The 19,585-nt window shown below is 41.5% G+C and overlaps 1 protein-coding gene across 14 annotated transcripts in view; it reads right to left on the bottom strand.

Moving 5' to 3' along the window:
* BRSK2 (BR serine/threonine kinase 2) overlaps window positions 1–19,585 on the bottom strand; it is a 390,734-nt gene that overhangs the window by 20,838 nt on the left and 350,311 nt on the right. For 9 of the 14 annotated variants that reach the window (XM_079988290.1, XM_079988300.1, XM_079988297.1 and 6 more), the window contains 5 exons: window positions 17,546–18,158; window positions 15,660–15,708; window positions 6,943–7,066; window positions 4,463–4,643; window positions 2,434–2,523 (listed from right to left, as the gene is read on the bottom strand). In XM_079988290.1, coding sequence (XP_079844416.1) covers window positions 2,434–2,523; window positions 4,463–4,643; window positions 6,943–7,066; window positions 15,660–15,708; window positions 17,546–18,158 — 1,057 coding nt within the window. The remainder of the gene's footprint in view (window positions 1–2,433; window positions 2,524–4,462; window positions 4,644–6,942; window positions 7,067–15,659; window positions 15,709–17,545; window positions 18,159–19,585) is intronic. The other 5 variants (XM_079988291.1, XM_079988293.1, XM_079988292.1 and 2 more) reach the window with 1 other exon arrangement.

Here is a 19,585-nt window from a genome sequence, read left to right on the forward strand (position 1 = left end):
TTCCAGTTTGCATTAGATCAAAAGTAATAAGCAGAGCGAGTCCCAAGAAGCAGAAATGAGAATGAGAATGGAAGATACTAACTGGGATGTGCAGGTGTGACACAGGAACGCACCATTGAAATGAGATACACGCACAGACAAGGAAACGACGCGATGTCTATCAATATTGGTGTGAGCTTGCAAAGAATGAGAGACAACAGAAAACAGTCCTGTTCTGAAACCCAGGCAAACCAGTTTAATGGGCCGGCCCACAGCTCAGCAGACCAAGCAGGGTCCGGAGATGTATCACCTCCACAAAGTCACAAGTCTTTGCTGGCAGTGATGGAGCTGGAGACACGTTCAGAGATGGGGTCACCTAGCTGCAAGGTACATCTGTTGCAATATACTGTATCATCCCTCTCCCTCTCGCAGTACATACAGTATATGTTTGTGCACAGAGAGGCCTCCAGTCACTCACCTGTAATGGCACCTGACCTGGAAGGTGGGGAACACTGCTTTGCTAGAGCAGGTGAGCTCTCTGAACTTCTCCAGAGGCTAGAATCAGTTACAAATGCTTTGCACTTTAATCTGTGAGTTACAGATTAAATGAACATTGATTTCGAGTGAGGCTGCTTTTGAAGTAAGCAACTGTTCCTCACAGAATGCAGCTTGATTTGGAGTTACCCAGGCTGCAAAGACATTATGCTAAGCTGAATGGCCCCTCATGATTCTATGACCTCCTGGGTGCCAGGGGACAAGAAGGTGGCTTTTGTGTTGGAAGGAGAGCAGCATTCCTTCCCATGCCCATTCAAGGCTCATCTGGCAATCATCTGGGAACAATTCTTCATTAATTCTATTCCATTTTAAAACAGTGCCATTTGGTGCCAACTTCCCAATAATTCCTATCCCATTTCAAAATTTCCTATCCCATTTCAAACGAGCATTATTTTGGTGACATTTTTGCTTCCCTGTTTTCTCAACCACAGCCTGGACATCCATATAATTTTTAAATCACAGCCACATACGAAATAAATGTTTCTTGTCAAGAATTTCATCCAGTCACAGGTTTATTTTAGTCTGAATTCACAGAAAGTGGAGGCTGTTTAATAAGTCACTATGAGTAAATGCTACACATGGGAAGTTTGTTCTCTGTTGTTATTGTTGTTAGCCTCAAAAAGATGCTAATCTTATAGAACTCTTCTAAAAGCATGAAGAGCTGGGGCTAGTGAGGACAAAGGCAACTTTCTTCCCATGTGGCTACAACCACTGCATGATGAATTTATATAAGAAGCAGTCATCCTGCAGTGCTGAGTCTTGGAATCTACCCTGATGCTCCCTTTGTTTATTAATTTGAAACTCCTTGTTTCCTATCCTAGACCAGCCAGACATCTGCAGATGCAAAGTAAGTGACAGCAGTCTGTCTGACCAGATTCAAATTATATTGATCAGTTTTAGACATCTAGTAATTCTTTCCCAATCCTTGCTCTCAGTTGTGAAAGGCTGCCCATCTCCTCCTGTTGATATATTTCTCACATGCTTGTCATCACAAGGGTGGCTTTAAAGGGTGAGATTAGCTACCACTGGCATAGAGAGAAATTGGACTTTGGGTCTATGTACCTCATGTTTTGTTCTGTTTTTCCCATACACTTTACAACAGACAAACGTTTCCTGTAGTGTTGCAGAGTTGTTGTTGTTTGCTTGGAAGAAGCTAAATCTGCTTATCCTAGTGACCTTCACGAGGTGAAGCAGTGAAGATCAGGGCTTGTGGAAGGCTAGAGAGGTAGTAGGGGAATTGCTAAATGAAGAGATTGCCAGTAGATAAATATTCATCCCATTCATGAAAGGGCTAAAGTGTAATAAAAAATTATTTCCTCGTGGAGTGTGGCATAAAACTGTAACAGGCAAGATATTTCTGCCATTGCTCAGCCATTTCCACTTCATTAAAGTGAGCAGATAAAATGGCATGTGGCTTCTTCAGAGTAAGTGACTTTCTAAAAATCAGTCTTGCTCTAAACTTCCAATAATTCCCACTTGCTAGCAAAAGTCACTTCCTCCCCAGGAGCTAACTCAGGCCATTGTTTCTTTTAAAAAATGGTTTGTAGAGGACTCTTTCATCAGATACATTTTGAGGCATGTCCATGATTTTGGGGTGGGGGGGGATTTTTGGAATTAAACAAACTGCTGATGACACTTCCTGTGAAAAGGGGGACAAATGGCTCTTGGGGCAGGGCAGGGCAGTTCACGTGGAGGTGGGGGGGATGCATTTAGGAAATGGGAATTGGTGCAAGGCAGGTGGGAGTGGAGCAAATGGCAAGGGAGAGATGTGCAGAGGAGTCTTACTGTTTGTGCTGAATGAAACTAGTTTTCTAGGTGCAACTTGAGGGCTATGCTGATAGGTGCTTCCAATTCATGTCCTTGCCTGAAGCAAAGCACTGAGCTGTGGAAGCTACTTACCTGATAACTGCTGCACTGAAGGCTGGTCATGTGTGCTTAACAACTGTGCCTGAATGGTTTCTACTACCCTCTTAAAGCGACGGCTTGGACCTGTGAAAAGACACATCGGACTGTGAGTTGTGGAAGAACTGAACACTGCTGTGGAAGGGAGAGTGTAGGAAGAGAGCACATTTCCATTAACTTTTCTGCTCAGTATTAGACTTCATCTGAAAGCTTCTCATCCTTATGTTTACAAATATGTCCAATTCCCTTCTGTTAATTATATTTTCTTCTTTATATTCCCCCCATGCCACCATTTTGCTGCTCCTCTGCCAGCCCCTCTGGCTTCTCTCTCTCACTCCTGCCTCTGGGCTTCCAGCCATGCTGCTCCCTATGCTCAGAATAGACCCCACCTCTCTGTTCAGCAAATAATTTCATTTTTCTCTCCCAAGTCCTTATCTCAAGACTCACTTATGCAACAAAGTTTTTTTCAGAACCAGCTACCAGAGGCTCACTTTACCTGCTCCTCCATTACTAATTTAGTCTCTCTTTCTTGATCCCCATGACTTTCTATCAATCCTTGAGCTTTCTTCTATCTTGCCTAGTTAATGAAAATGGCAAATCCTCTAGAAAGGAATGGTGTCACTTTTATGTTCTGTACAGCATGCACCTAAGGACCTTGTTCCAGCTCTATGAAAGTTTAATATTAGTAGCAGTAGGTTATGCCTATCACATTCTTAATAAAGCTTTATGAAGACACACTTCCCTCTGAAACTTACTAGACCTTCCAGCTCCCTTGCAACATCTGTAGATCTCATTATATTATACTTAACTACCTAGTTCGTATACCCCTGGTACCTCTACCATTTCTCCCCAACATGGCCAGCAAAAAAACACTGTTCCTTGTTTGCTTGTTTGTATTTTTTAAAAAACACTGCTTACTCTCCAGGATTTTGTGTAACCCAAATCCCCAAAGCAAAGTAGAACTATATGTAATCTAAATAACCATCCATTTCCAAAGCTTTTGCCTTTTTTTAAAGGACTCCAGAATAGCTGGTGTCCCATGAAGCTAAACACAGTCAGTATGACTAAAGAGGGTGGAGTGGTAAACTCAACCCACCTCAATTTGAGTATTGCTAGTCATGTAATGTGGCTTACCAAGTGTTTGACAGGCCTACCATTTTATTTTTTTTAGTCTCAGGCAGGCAACAAAAGCAGATTTACTGAGTCCCTGTTGGACCGCCATACCTGGATGATGGACAATGTTCATCCACGCAAGTCACAAGCTACACGTACCTGCTCTACTAGGCTAAATGCCCCAAATAACATCTTAAGGGCACCAATTTTGAAAGCTCTCTTCCAGAATTCTGAAGACTAGTTTGACTGCTAAAATGTTTCCTTTTGAAGCTGCCTCAAACACAAACAAATCCAGAGAGGCAGCTGTGTTAATCTGTTGCAGCAAAAACAACAGAAAGTTTTGTGGCACTTTTAAAGACCAATGAATGGTATATTTGATCGTCAACCCTATACAGGAAAAGAAATACAAACTATGTAAATCACTGTGTGTGATAAGTGCATTTCACAGCATGTATATCTGACATTCACACACAAGGAAAACATAAGCTGTGTTAGTAAGCTACAACTGTTAGCAGTATAATTATGCACATGCATGGCAAAAAAGTGTGATGTGCAATTTTCCACACATGATGACCAGCAATTTGGATGGCTTTAAGAAAGCATTAGACATGTCCATAAAAGATAACACTATCAATGGCTATTAGCCACAGTGCCTATGTTCTGAATCTACTGTCAGAGACAGTCTGTGAATGCCACTTGTTGGGAATCACAACTGGGGAGCCTGTGGTTGCACCCAGGGGTCCTGATCCAGCAGGGATTTTCTTACAACAATTTAGACACTATTTGAACACTTCCACATACATGCAAACTGCTGCTGCCTGTTGAAGAAATTAACTACAATTAAGGCCGCCCTCGCTATTTTGTCTGTGCTCCTCCTCCTCCTCCATGCAGACAGCAAGCTTGTGACAATTACCTGATAAAAGTGTGAAAGTGACTGAGTAGATCCCGTTCTCTTTCTGGGCCTCCCCACCTTCTGTGTATGTTATGTCCACTTGGAACTTCACTGGCTTCTGAAAGACAGCAGGGCCCCCTGTGGATTTGTACTCTGCGCGGAAGCTTGTCTGTGAGATGACGCTGTGACTGAGGCTGGGGATCTAGTAGGAAACAACAACATGAAGAACAAATGGTTCTACCACTCTAAAACCAGTGGCAACACACCAATTTAAAAAGCATCAAAATCTGAATGGGAAAGACTGCTGTTTTGTGCGACTGCCCTTTCTTTAAGAATGAAGGAGCATTCCAGTCTGATCTGCAGCAATAAAAAATGAACTTCAATAAGATCTCATCAGCTAGCCATTTATTGAAAATTGTTAAATGCCCAAACTCCTGGCTCCGAGAACTGCTCACACACAGCATCTCTGCCTTACCACACTCCAAATCTCCTAATGATTGCCTCCAGAATCTTTCATATGGATGTTAAGCAGGACTGGGGGGAAAATAGTCTCCCAAGGCATTCAAGAACAAAGTTTACAGAGTGCAGGCACATAGTCATTCTGTGCTCTTCTCTGGACCAACCCTGCATATTTGAATGGGACCACGGTAAAACACTGCCACGTGGGTTTGTGGAAGTATTGCACAAGTCATAGCTGTCAACTTTCCCCCTTTTTAAAGGGAAATCCTATACGGAATAAGGGAATTTCCCTTTAAAAAAGGGAAACATTGACAGCTATGACACAAGTGTCAAAATGTATAGGAAGCATTCTTGGACTGATAATGTGGAAAGGGCAAGAAGAAACATTTTGAAGTTATTAATATAGTGTTGAAAGCACTTTGCACACATTATCTTCATGCACCTTAGAACAAACCTGCGACTCTTATTACCTCCATATTACAGGTTTGAGGAGGGCTGTGAGGAAGCAGTTTGACTTTGGTCCCCAATGAGCTGAGATTTGAATCAGCACCGTGTTGCTCATGCTGTTAACTACTCTGCCACACTAGCTCCCAATAATTACTTGGGGCTGTAATCTTATACACTTTTATCTGGGAGTAGGTCCTATTGTTATCCAACTTACGGTAAACTATACTCAGATACACCAAAATCAATAGACTTGAGTTACTTATGCCCATTTATTTCAACAGGTCAACTCTGAGTACGACTAACATTAGATTTCACCCAATGCCAACTTCTGAGTAGATCTATACAGAGTTGCTCTCTGAGGGACTTAAAACTGGCAAAGATCATTTGGGATTTTTGCTCCTACACATAAGACTGTATCACATTCCACTTTAAAAGAAGCCTCAAAGATTAATTATTTAAGGGAGAGTTCCAGAACATGTCTTGAGATTGCGTTCTCCCAAGGGCAGAGTTTGCTTTGGCCCCCAGAAAAGGGTAAGAAATAAGCTACTAGATGGGAATGTAAAGGAATCAACCCGTTATGTATAGCCACCATGATTTTATGTGCAATTTTGCTTGGAGTATGGCTGGATTTATACACCATGCTCTGGGGAACCTGAAAAATATGCCTAAGAAGTTAATCTTTTTAAAATCTTATTTCTCAGGGAAGTTCTGCTAAGAAAGCCAGCTCTGAGTCTGGCATATATGAGTGAGAAATGAATACATAAAAAAGAAAATGAGTAACGGTGAGGGAAAGATGGTGTAATTGAAGAACAAAGAGGCAAAGGTCACTTATACACTAGCCATTTAATATGGAGCAGACATAATCTCTTCACTCAGTTTTTACAGAGAATTTAGATGACAGCATTTCCAACTCAATGTACTCCAGAATTCTTCATATTGTCCTCCCACCTTTTTCAGATCTGAGCTGTGATTTTTAAAAATAGCTTGTATTTTTTAAAATAAAAAAATAAAGATTACATTTACTCAGTACATGCTATATAGCCATAGTAACAATAAAAAACACTACATCAATGGAAAGAAGCTTTCCTACCACTGTATATTCTCCTGCATTCTAGTACTATAAAGCACCCCTACTCATTTTGTTAAAATGCAGTTCAGAATGGCATTGAGCCTTCTTGGGGCTACTGTCTCTTTAATTTCCCTCCATTCTTTGTTTTAAAGTGGCTTCTGCTTCTGGCTCTTACACTAGTCAGTTCCTGTTCCTCGTGTGGTTGGTGATAATTACTAGTTTTGTCTTTGCAATCAAAACAAATGTTACTGTAATTCTATTATCACAATTACATGGTTAAGGTAATAAAAAATAAAATTTCTAAAAAACAATTACTCCAGCTGAAAAGAAACCCAAAATAAAACCGCCTCCCACAGATAACAGGAACTGATTAGTCAGTAACCAAGAAACATTGTGGCCACAGGAGAGAACAGAAAGAAATTTTAGTTTTAAAGGGCACTAGTGTGGAATGTGTCTGGAACTACAGGCTGAGAAACCACAGCTCATCAAGTTTCACTTGTGTGTTTATGTTTATGTCCGTACTTACCGAGAGGAATGCATGGACTATGTCAGCCTTGATAGAACTCAGCGGTTTGTCCTTAATAACCACAAAGATCTGTTCTTCTTTCTCTAGGTTGATAAAGTTACCAAACCAGGATTTTTTGGCAAGCCTGACCAATCCAGGAGGGAGAGAAAGAAAAGGCGAAAAAACAGAAAGCAAAGAGAAGATTTAGAGAAGAAAAGCACAGGCAATTATAATACACAGCCAACTAGGCCTTAGCTACGCTGTGCGTAACGGTATAAGTCATTGTGTCAAGAGAGTCATATTTGCTCAGAGACAGAAAGCACCTCAGTGATGCATTTGGCTTTACTACAACAGTTGGAAACAGAAGACTAGGCACTGTACTGTTCAAGTAAACCTAGAAGGGCAGAGGCACTAATGGGTACAACCATGAAACAGCTTTACAAGATACAGCAGGGAGCTGAATAAGGAGGACATTGGTAGGTCTCTTTGTGTGTGCCACTGATATGCACACAAGCAGTCCATGCACACCCTGCTTTCTGTAAGCACTCTGCACATGAATGGAATGTGTTCTCCAGCACCCTAAAAATCCAGCGTGCACTGTGCTCATTGACAGCCTCCTGGACACTCATTACAATGTCTAGTCCTGAGGTTATTTAATCTATAGTAATATGACACATTTAAGAGAGAAATGTTGTACACTACTAGCTTTCGAAAGCAAGCTTAAAAAAAGAAAGAAGAAAAAAGCATCTACATCTGCCTGCCTGCCTAACAGAGGAAAAGAAAACAATCACACTTTGGCAAATCTCTCCCAGTTCCTCTGTTAAAACTGGGTTGGGAAAGCACAACTCTTTGAAATATTAATAAGCAGCTATAGCTGACCACAAGCCAAAGATTAGCATGGGGAACAGTAAAGAGAAAGGGCCACTCATTTAAGTAGGCTATTAAGAAGCCTGGGCTTTTGTCTTCCTCAAACACACCAGAATGACTCTGTAGGCCTCAGAACAATTATGCTGTCTGTTCCTTGCACATTAAAAGCCTTTGCTGATTAGATATTTATATGTATAGTTATCCATCCAACTGCCCCAGTCCCTTCAGACTTCAGGTTGCTGCAATACACCTCTGAATAGAAACATATGAAGGATGGAGCAAGTGCTTTTTCTAGCACAGGTACATGGACCACACAGCGGGTGCATGCTGCTGTTGGATATGTCCACGATCCACTAAACACAGGCTACCTTTCCATACACCACAATATATACATTTTAATAACTGGGGTTTATTTCCTTCTCTCATTTAAACAGGGAGAGACAATTCTAGTGAAATCCTCATGGGTGGGTTGCAGAGTTTTTGATGAACTTACTTTACTTTTGTGGTATATGAGGCGTGTTTTTGATGGTCCTTTCATTCTGCAAAGCTAGCTCACCAATGGCCTGTGCCCTGTAGCCTCCCTGCAGCTTTCTGCAATTCAATTACAGCTCAGGGAAAGGCATCATGAGGTAACTCCTCCCACAGAGTTTTTCCAGGTTAGGAAGCAGGGCAGCTGAAGAGGCTGCAGTGTGCTGGCAGAATGTTTACAGAAAATAAAAGGAAAAATGCAATCCTACCTTGCAATAAAGCAAGCTTAAAACTCAAGGAAATTCTCAAGTCTCCTGAGAATGAGGTGGAAAAAAGGAAAAGATATTTTGCAAGGAAAGAAAACTTTGGAGAAATTGTAGGAGAGGTTTTGGCACAGCACTAGTCTGCATGATCTAAGCAGTGCTGCTTCCAACAGAGAGAATCAGTGCTATCCGAAAAATTATTAACTCTACACAGGGGGAGGAAAAAAGGGTGGGAGCATGCAGCCTCAGTTATTCAAGATTCACGGCACAATTTTCTAAGCATGTTTACTCAGGAGTAAATTTAGGCCACTGTGTTTAATGAGCCTTACTCCCTAACAAGTTTTTTAAATGAAATGGTACACTGCTTTCTTTTTAAAGTGCTGCCAACCAAGCAAAACACTGCATTAGAGAGAAGCGAAACTTGCTTCCCCAATAAGGCCTTAAGCATTATGAACATTATGAAATTGACATTAAAAATCTTGAAGACCATTTTGTAAAATTAAAAACTGGGATATTTCAATTGCCTCTGAGCCGTGATAAAGGATGTACTGTATCCCCATTCTGACACTTCATATAATCACAAGGGTAGGGTCTGTTCTGAAATGAATGTTTTAATTCACATCCAATGGTAGGAGATTTAAAAGAAAAACCCATTTTAAAAGAAGAAGAAGGGATAAAAAGGTGCATACTGTTGGTAAAACTGTATCTCATGAATGATCACCAGGAATAAAGGTTATAGGGGCCTGCTTAAGCTTCCAGTGATACCCTGGAGCCTGTAACTGCTTGCAATACAGAGTTCTTCTGATGAGATACAAGACAGAATAGATTCTTGCGAGTTCTCCTGATGTAACTGTGCTGGGTCTGCAGGGCAAAGAGGTATAGATAGTGGCACTGATGTTTTATAATGAAGGAGGGAAATTCAGCAGACCTGGCAGAATATCCATATTGCATAGACTTATCAGGTACTAGTTTAACAAGTAAGGGTTGGGGGCAAGGAAGAGAGATTTATATACACCAGTGGCTCAATTAGTTTGGTGTATTCCTAGACACTTGTGTGATCAAAGTAATCAAAGTAATCCCAGAACTATATGGGATTCATATTGACTGTACCAGTGGGTCTGTGGATACTATTGTCTAAGACCACCCCACTCAGAACCTGCAGTCTTACAGCTTACTTACTCTCTGGACATGTTGTAGCTATATCAGCTGAAGGCTAAAGTAATGATTTTTTAAATAAAGTGAAGCAGTATGCACAGGAATCTGAATTCTGATTGGGTTTAGCACCCTGCTCACTCAGGCTTGAATCCCGAGGGTTCCCTAGATTCATTACTGCAACTCATATTCCATTTTGTGGGGGCTGTTGGGATCTTCCTAGACCAATCTGCGCATAGAACAAGAATCAGACAAGACCCACTTCCCAACAGAGGACCCTGCAACGGTTCCCCCAGCACATATGGGACCCACAGAAAATCAGTGTACCTGAAGGGAAACCTTAGGTCCCCAGCACAGGAAAATGGGAACCCTGAGAACTGGGGGATCTGGTAGATCCTTACCTTAACTCTGCCATTCTGGGTCCTGCTATGATCTGGGTCAGGGATAATATTCCAAATGTTGTTGGACTACAACCCCATCAACCCCAGCAAAATGGGCAGGGATGATAGGTCCTGTAGTGTGATATCTGAAGGTTCTATATTGGCTACCTTGTAATTGCAATTCGTATATTATCACCTCAAATCTAGATGAATGTAATGGGAAGAATTCAACATGGTGCTAGAGAGATTGTTCTGGTGTAAGAATCTCCCCTCTCCTGTCACACTGTTCTGGTGGTTCTCCCCCCTCCCCCCAATTGGGGCAGGGGGAGGATGGGGGTCAAACTCCGCTGCTCTAGTGGAAGCCCTTATGCAGGCATCTGCTAGCAGGACTGGTTAGTTGAATCTGGCCCAACGTTTTACTTTAAAGGTGGGTTGGAATTTCCAGATTGAAAGCTGGCTGTCATATTCAGAACTAGCAGTGCTCCCAGTTGCTGCACTATTGCTTTAGGGACATAATTCAAGGTGCTAATTTTGATACATAAAGCCTCACCCCAGTAGCCCTTAAAGGCCACCTCTTTCCTTATGCAACTCCCAAGGTTGACTGAGAGAATCTGTTTAGCAATACCATTGATGGGTGAGATTCAAACAGTAAGGGAGCACAGGGAGATATTCTCAGTGGCTGCACCACAACTGCAGAACTCTTTTCCCTTGGAAATGTTCAGAAGCCCAAAACAGGATGTTGTTGGGAAGCACTGTTCTACGGCCTTTTCCCCTTTTTCTTTTGGAAGGTAGGGTGTCATTACTGACTTAGGAGATGGTTTTGGGGGTTTGATAATGAAAATAACCCTAAAGGAAGGAGAGTGAAACATAAAAAAGAAATAAAGGGGAGAATACACACCCGGGGCAACCTTAGGATTCAGAGGAAAAGCTTGCACAACATATCTGAAGGGTAGGAAGTCCATAGGGGAAAAACGACCTTGAAAAACACTGGAGAATCAACTTGACATCTATCTTAAGAAAGGTTTTCCACCCCAAGAGATTGGTAGAAAGCAACAAGGTGTACTTGAGAAAGTATGCAATTTTACATCATGTTGTAGACAAACAATGACAGCATTCTCTATATCTAAAATAAACCCATGGATTTAAACAGAATTGTCTCTCTATTGACCAGTGCTGCAATTATATTTCCACTTAAGTAGGAGTAAGCCACACTGAACTCAACAAGACTTATCCCCAAGTAGACATGTATAGGATTGCGTTGTAAAACATGCTTATACACCATCTCAATTTGTATTAGAGGCTCTAGCTTCTACAGGGGATTTCTGAAGCCCCTATGGGCTAAATTCTAAGTCAAAATACTAGTGGACACATACATACAGCCCAGTTCAAACAAGTCCCATGATTCAGGACTTTGCTGAATTGAGGCCCTGCTGCAAATCAGCATAGCTCCATCATCTGGCACACATGGTGCAATGCTTTTTTCTTTTTTAAAATGTCAGATTTATAGAAGGTGATAGCAAACAGAAACACCAAGAGAATAAAAGTTAGGCAACCACCAATTCCATTATGTTTCTGTTGGCTTGTGGCTCAAAGGCAACTCTCTCCATGAATTGCTTCCCGTGCCTGCAGTCCTGTACACTAGGGAAGGCTAACCTTTTTTATGCCCAAGGGCTGCGTTCACCCTTGGCCAACGCTGCAAGGGCTGCATGTTGTATACTAGCAGTGAGTATGCCCACACCATATTCTCACTCATCAACACAGGTAGGCAAAATGCCCTCCTCAGCTGGCCCATGCAGATCAGCTGAGAAGGTTGATTATTATCCCTCCCTGTTCATATGACCCCTCTGATGACTGGAGTGGGAAGATTTGCTTACCCAACAGGGTGATGAGTCTACTTTAACTTTCCCCCTTTTTTGAAATCAGTGGGGTCCTGGAGGGGCAGAAAAAACGTGCTGGGAGCCCTCCATAGCTGTTAGCCACCCCTAATGTATGCATTTAGAATGTTTCAGTCCAACTGATCTCAATAGGAACTAAGCAGCCTAACTAAAAAGGATTGCAATTTGAGTTTCTCTTTCAAGCCAGACATGCAGTAAGTGGAGAATATCTCTCTGCACCAATGGCATATCTGTACCAACATTATTAGTATGAGAAGTCACTGCAAGATACCAATGAGAAAGATCACAGAGTTTTGCCTAAAATGTGTTTGAAACCTGTTCAGTGTACCATTTTTTAATGGTAGTTTTTGGACTCAATCCCCAGGTCTGTGCTGCCACAGTAGAATATGGTCCCTGTCACCCGCAAATAAAAAAGCATTATGTATATATATAGATCTGTGAAGTTGACCAAGGTGCTTTAAAGACCTTTTGTTTACATATTTTTCTTAAATATTAAGTTCCTTTGCATTAACAGATAAGTCCTCAGGACAAAGACTGAACTAGCAAGTGATGCTAGGATCCCACTCTAGTTATCCTTTTATATCTAATTGTTCTAGAATGTGTATGGTTAGAGACATGTGAACTACTACAATGTGGCAAATGCTTCTCCAGTTTCTTTGAAGTTTTCTTCCCCTGTGAAAGAGGCTTCCATTTTTCTGTCTCATTCTCAGGGCACAAGAAAAATAATTTCTTTTGAATTTTGGTGGGTATTGAGATTTTGAGCTAACTTTATTATTGCAAGGTAGCGGAGGTTGGTACGTGTAAACCTTTCTGTAGCACTCTGCAATCTCCCCAGCTGCCTGTGCTTCCTAATCTGAAAAAGGCTCATGGGAGGAGTTATCTCATAATGTCTTCTCCTGAGCTTTAACTGAAGCATGGACACCCGGGAAGGCTGCTGGAGTGCAAACACCACTGGTGAGATGATTTGTGGAATGAAAGAAAGGACACCTAAAAATATCCCTTGGCCACTGCAAAAGTAAGGTGAGTACAGTGAAAACACGGCACCCAAACAATAATAATTTCACAGATATGTTCCATCTGATCCATTTTCACATGTAATTTATTTTCTCAATAACTGATGGGAAGGATAAAGCTGATTAGCCATATCTGGTCATTCAATACACATGGCGACAGTTGTGCGGAGTGGGAGACGACTGCTGTGCAGAACTTCCCCTGTCATTGTGTCCTCAACAGCCCATTCCCTGTTGTCCATACGGTGGGAATAATGCCTGCAGAGGGGATGCTCATAGGCTCCCTGCCCCCAATTTTTGGTTCTAGCTCATGGAGGGGGCATATGTGCAATGAGCAAACTTTAAACATGCTCACCAACATGAAGACAGACAGCAGGAGGGAGGTCCTGACTGAGTTGTAATGGTAGGGCCAGGGCCAGTAGGTATGGCTCTGCTCTCCTGCTCCACACCATTATAATTGCCCAAACAAGGCAACTGGAAGCTGACTTTAAAAAACACACACATGAAAATGTTTTGGATGGAGGTGCCTGTTTAATGTTTGTAAAGGTTAAAATATTATGCACAATTTGGATTATTATCAATTTTTTCTTCTTAAATACATGTACTGCTATACAGAATGCTAAAAAGCAGATGGAGTCATGCTGCTTTACACCAGAAGGGGATATGGGCTTATCCATTTAATTTCTATGAGCTTATCTAGCCTTTCCCACAAATAAAATGATACACATTACCTAGACACGTCAAGGTATAATATCCAGTCCTCAGAACTGTTAAACGAATTAGATTCATTAAAAGATGCAGCAACAGTGTAAGGAAGCACATTTATGCAACATTTCAATCATGGGACCACTAAGGGCTCTTCTGCAACGGAGACATCTTGCTCTCAGAGCAAAAACAATACAGAACTTTAGAGTGGCCACAGAGCATAAAGGCACTGACGATTGAAATAAAAACGCAGTTCATTATTTTTTACAACTTTTATTATGTTTACTGCAGGGTGCCATCCAATTGAACTCATTAATTCAGCAATTATATTGGAAAGGGGGAAAAGGCCTTAGGCTTTGAGTTGCATCCAAACTGCCTACTAAGAATGCCTTTACTTCTACCCGGCAGTTCTTAAAGAGAGAGCGAGGCACAGAGAAAGGCAGCACATTCACAAAGGATCTCACACAAAAAGAAGGGGAGAAAGAAGGAAGAGAGAATATGGTGGAAAAGAAAGAAAAGGATCCCATTAAGTCCCTTCCACCACTCTTTACTGCCCTGACTGCTGTTGCATCAGGGTTGCACTACTCAGTTTTCACACTTCAAACTGGCAAGGGCCATATCACCATCTCCAGTTAAGAGATCTTCTCGGATCAAAATTTAATCTAGAGCTCATTATTATTTCACTCTGTGCCTTAACCAATATAAGATCATTTCAGCAGCCAAGAAAGCAGCAATCTGGAACGTAGTAGAAAATGCTGTGCAAATTACGGAGGATTATTTTGCACTAAAAGGGAATCTCTGGAGAAATGTTCACAGGCAAAGTACCCCCAAAAGGCATTTAGTCCTATGTAATTCTTCAATGACATTTTTGTTAAAATTACTTTGGGTCTAATGCAATTGAGAAAACACATTATTTCTGAATGGCTACTGTATTTCCTGTGTAGCCCTTTCCGAACTGTTATAGAAACTTCCATCCCTACACCAGCTTCCACCTTCTACTGTATGAGTTACTTCCTACTAGGCTCCAAAGAAAGTCAGCAAGGTCAGCAGTTCACTGTGACTTTGAACAATATATGAAGTCAAGACACTGCTTAAGTTTTCCAGGCTGTTTGCTCTATTGACCCCAAAGAAAGACACAGGGTCCAGTGTATGTAAGATTGCTTGAAAAAGCTATTCACTAAAGCCTATGGAAAGGAGTATGTTAAATACATGAAGAATTGGATGTTGGTTTTCCTTTTTAAGACTTTTCCTATGAAGTGAGGGTGGAGAGGAATGCACTGAAGGACTGAAAAAAATTATGCACTAGGTTTTGTTTTCTTAAAAATCCTTATCAGACAAACAACCCATTTGTTTTCTTGAGCACCTGCAGCTTCCTAAATCAGGAGTAGCTAACCATTATCAGGCTGTGGGCTGCACTGACCAATGGTCAACACCCGGGGGATAACGTGTCCAAGTGTAAAAATGGCCAATTGATTTTTTATAGAGTCAAATTGTGGGGAATCTTTGGGTGAGGTCACAAAGGTCTTTTGCCATGAGAGAATCAGAGTGGAAAGAGCAGTCAGCAACTTTAAAAGAATTAATGAGACTTTTCTCTTTTTGAGTGGGGTGGGGGTGGGAATTGGAAGCCACAACAATATTCAGCTCCATAGCATAACAGCAAGAGATTCATAATAACAGTAATTAAAAACAAAAAACAAAACACTATTTTATTTTTTTTAATGACAAATTTTGGGTGTCCAAAAACTCCTCTTGGGGAGTTGTATGAGTCCTATGCGCTAGCTACCCTTGTCCTAAATGTATCCCTTAACCTAGCACTACCCTTGAGGGTGTATATTAACTGCCCTGACACCTTGTTTGTGACCTGCTGCAACCAGAGTGGTATGAATTCATTTGTTAGGAGTGCTAGATAAAGAACATTCTGTCCCACTCTGATCTATTGACAAGTACACAGGAAACAAATCGGTGCTGATACTAATAGTACTGTAGTGAGTTACTTACTCTGGGGAAGATTCTGGAGTTAAATTCGACATCTCTTCTGGCGTCGGTACTATATATACATACACAGACAGAGACAAAGCATAAGAGGAGGAGAAAAAGGAAATGCTGATTCCCAATTCAAAGTCAATAAATGTGGAATTAAAGTTCACACAGAATATATTTCAAGCACTTCATTGTTTTAATATCAAATAACTTATTGTTTTAATATCAAATAATTGACCCACACTGCTCCTATATCCACATGTACCTAACTTGAACACTTACATACTGAGATTTCATAGTTTGGCCTGGGCTCTTAAACTGTATCTATTCAACTTAGAATTGATGACTGTTGTGAAAGTAATTTGCAGCATAATTGTATCTGCCAAGATGTCTGGGGCTGATTTTTACTAGTAGCATTGAAATAGTTCTATAACCCACAAAAAATTAAAAACTGGTATGCTGCACACTTAGCCCTACAACACCCTGATTATATGCAAAGTCCGTAGATGGAATATTATTACCCTTTCCCCTTGAAACAGAGAATAAGAAATCTGCCATATACTATAGCAGACATTTCAGCAAAGATACAAATGAGCTGGAATGCTGAGCTGTGGAAATTTCCTATTTGCATATTTTAACCAATCTTGAATTAGGAAAGAAAAGAGATTTCCAGTAATAGACAGGAATGTATTTGCTCATAAACACATAAAGCAGTAATTATGCCTTATGTAACCTTAATTAACATGAGTCCTCATGGAGTTCCTCTCCATCCAAAACAAAAACAAACAAACAAACAAAAAACCACAACAATGCTGGGGCATTGGCACATCAGTGAAGACAACACCTTGCTCAGAACTCAGATATTCAAAAAGCCACACTTTGGCTAGGCAAACCATAGTTTAGTGACATGTGTAAACCAGGCCAGTGTGTGCCTCAAGTCAGAAACAACTGAAAATCAGCAGGCTAGAAGCGCAGTGCAAATATCAAAGTCATGAGCAGAAGGCACAGGATGGAGAGATTGGATAGTATAACAACACTTGTAATCTTAGTATAAAAACTGGTACTTTTGCCTTGTTCAGGTAGTCCAGGGATGTCCAACTTCCAAGAGACTGCGATCTACTCACAGTATATATATAAAAAACTGGCAGTGATCTACCCATTGTCACCGAAGAATGGACCAGAGTTCTTGAGCTTTTTTTTGAGAAGCCAAGGTTGTTGAGCTGAGCTTTTTTAGGAAGCAAAAGTTGTTGAGCTTTTTTTGGGGGGGGGGATCGACCTGTGGGATGGCGATCTACCTGGGACACCCCCGTGATCTACCAGTAGATCGTGATCTACCTGTTGGACATGCCTGAAGTAGTCTACTGGGGGAGAGAGATGTATGAATAAAGACATATTTCCTAATGATCACCCATGTGAGAAGAGGTCTTCTGTGAAAATTTATATAATAAAATTCCATAGGTGTACTCCCTTAAGTCAACGGTGCTTTGCAGCTTGTGCACCTTGGTAAATAATTAGTGACAACACTATATGATGGGAGTTGTAGCCCTGACAAACCTCTGCATTACACTTAGCTCTTGCTTCTCAGTGGGCTCCATCTTCCATCAAGCATCACAAACACTATTATGACTTGCAGAAGCCTAACTAGGTTTTCCTGCTGAGAAAATTTAAAATTGGTTTTCCAAGCTCAGGGTCAGGGAAAAAAGGGGGAATGAAGTTCATATGGTAACTGACACACACTGGAAGAATTGCAACATGTTCATTGTTTGGTTAACAGCAGTGAAACAGCAACTTTCAAATTTCCTTATATACTCTCTGTCTTTGCTATCTACTAACCAACCACTCTTTACACTGATATGTACTTCTACCTGCCAACCTAACACTGCCGCATTTTGAGGTCAATGTACCTTGCAATTTCCTGCGATGGAAACGTGGAGATCCCAGGAAGCTGTTCTTGATCGAGTTGAGCCGTGTTCTCCAGGGCATTCCTCCAATGCTGGGGCTGGATGGTGGCGTAGGGTTGGGTGTGCCTGCTGGGCTCTCCTTTGGCGTATGGACAGGTGTCCCCTTGGGGGTAGGGAGGGGACTGCCCCTTGGAGAGGGGTGAGGGGTGACCTGTATGATGGGGATAGATTTGGTGCTTGGGTCAGTACTAGAAGGGAGCAACCTAACAGGAGACATAGGGTTGGTTTGCACGGTAGGAACAGCCAGCTGCGGGCTAAACCCAGGAGCAGGTGGACGGCCCTGAGTGTTCTGTGCAGGAGAATTTGGGGAAGGAGGGACTGTAGCATTGCTAGAGGGCAGGGGATTGGATTTGGTAGACTGGAGTGGTTTTTCAGCCAATCTGCTCTTGGATGGCAAAGTCTGTGTCTTTGGATTGGGTTGAAGTGCTGGCTTTGGCTGGAGAACATGTCCGGGCCTGGAAGCATTCCTACAAGCATCGGAGTCCAGGGAGACTTGGGGGCGGGGGGTGAAAGGGAGGTCAGGAGTCTGAGGGGGGATGAAAAATTTTCTGATAGGCTACAAGATACACACAGAGAAAGTACCCATGCATTTCAAGAAAAGCAAAACGCACACGCACATACGCACAAAGTGGGTGAATAGAGAAATAAAGCCCATTTGAGTTGCAGTTGTGAGCCACATCACAAGGAGATCAGAGTTATGGAGGTGAGGGTGAAGGAGGTGGGGGGTTAGGGAATTGCAAAGAAACAAAAAACAAACACAAACAAAAAACAAAAAGACATGCAGTTAGCTGGGAACACAGCATAGTCAACAACAGCAGCAGTGGCGGTAGTGAAAACAACAGTTTTGTCACAAGCTTCATCATATTAACCAACCATGTGTCAGCAAATAAAAAAACCACAGAGCAAAAACTAACATGAAGGAAAAGAAAGTAAAAAACTAAAAGGGTGGGTGAGGGAGGGGAAGCAGCAAGAGAGAGCAAGAGAGGGCGAGAGAGAAAAGGCCATACCCCTGAGCTGTTCTGACTGTCTCACAGATAGAGAGAGAGAGAAGACCAGGACTGAAGGGAGGTGGGGAAGGGGAAGGAAGCATCATTCAAGCCACAGGGGAAGCTGACATGTAAGCATGTAAGGCTGAGTGTGCCCTCTCTCCCAGCTCAAAACGTCTACCACAATCAAAAACAGCAAGGAAATGCAGATCAAAATAACATGTGTGCAGCAGGTAATGATAGAAGCACACAGATTACTACACACATCGACTCTCCTCAGTCAAAGCACCACAAGTTTCAGTAACATGGAGAGAGGGTGTGAGTGAGGCTGAGGAGGGGGAAAGCCTCTATCATTTCATCACTATTCCTTTCCTGGCTGTCCACCCAGTTTTCTCTGGCAGGCTTTACTATATGACATCTTAACAGCTCATGGAACCATGGGCCAGTTTGGGCTTCAAATGACGGCCACTTTAAGTAAAATACCCCAAGGGTCACCAAAGAAGGTTTGCTTTCTAAGTGCCCCTATTACATCTAAGTCCTCCCGTCAACAGACAGTCTTATACTTTTAAAAAACAAAAGAAAAAAACATTTCTCAGTTTTTATGACACAGAACCAGAATTCCATTCTGTGGCTGATCATTGTGTTTTATGCAGTAACCCCCCCAAAATAAATAAATAAATAAATGCACAGTTCATAATCAGCCATAAATGAAGTCAGAGAAGGGGATTATGTTGTTTTGTAAAACAACGACAAAACTTAACTAGCAAGTGTTAGATTCAAGAACAGTCCAAGAAAAAACTTTAAAATAGAAATTCAATACACTCAGGGAACAAAATGCAAAAAAGAATACTGTTAGAATAAAAGTATTTTTTTTAAAAAAATGCAGAACATATTCATTTCATAGAGCATGGATTAGGAAAAAAGTAACAATGAAATTGTATTTACTGTTCATTTGTGAATGAGTGCAAGCCCATTAGAAGAACCACAAATGTGTAAC

Source organism: Podarcis cretensis, assembly GCF_951804945.1.
Source record: "Podarcis cretensis genome assembly, chromosome: 1".
NCBI classification, from domain to species: Eukaryota; Metazoa; Chordata; class Lepidosauria; order Squamata; family Lacertidae; genus Podarcis; species Podarcis cretensis.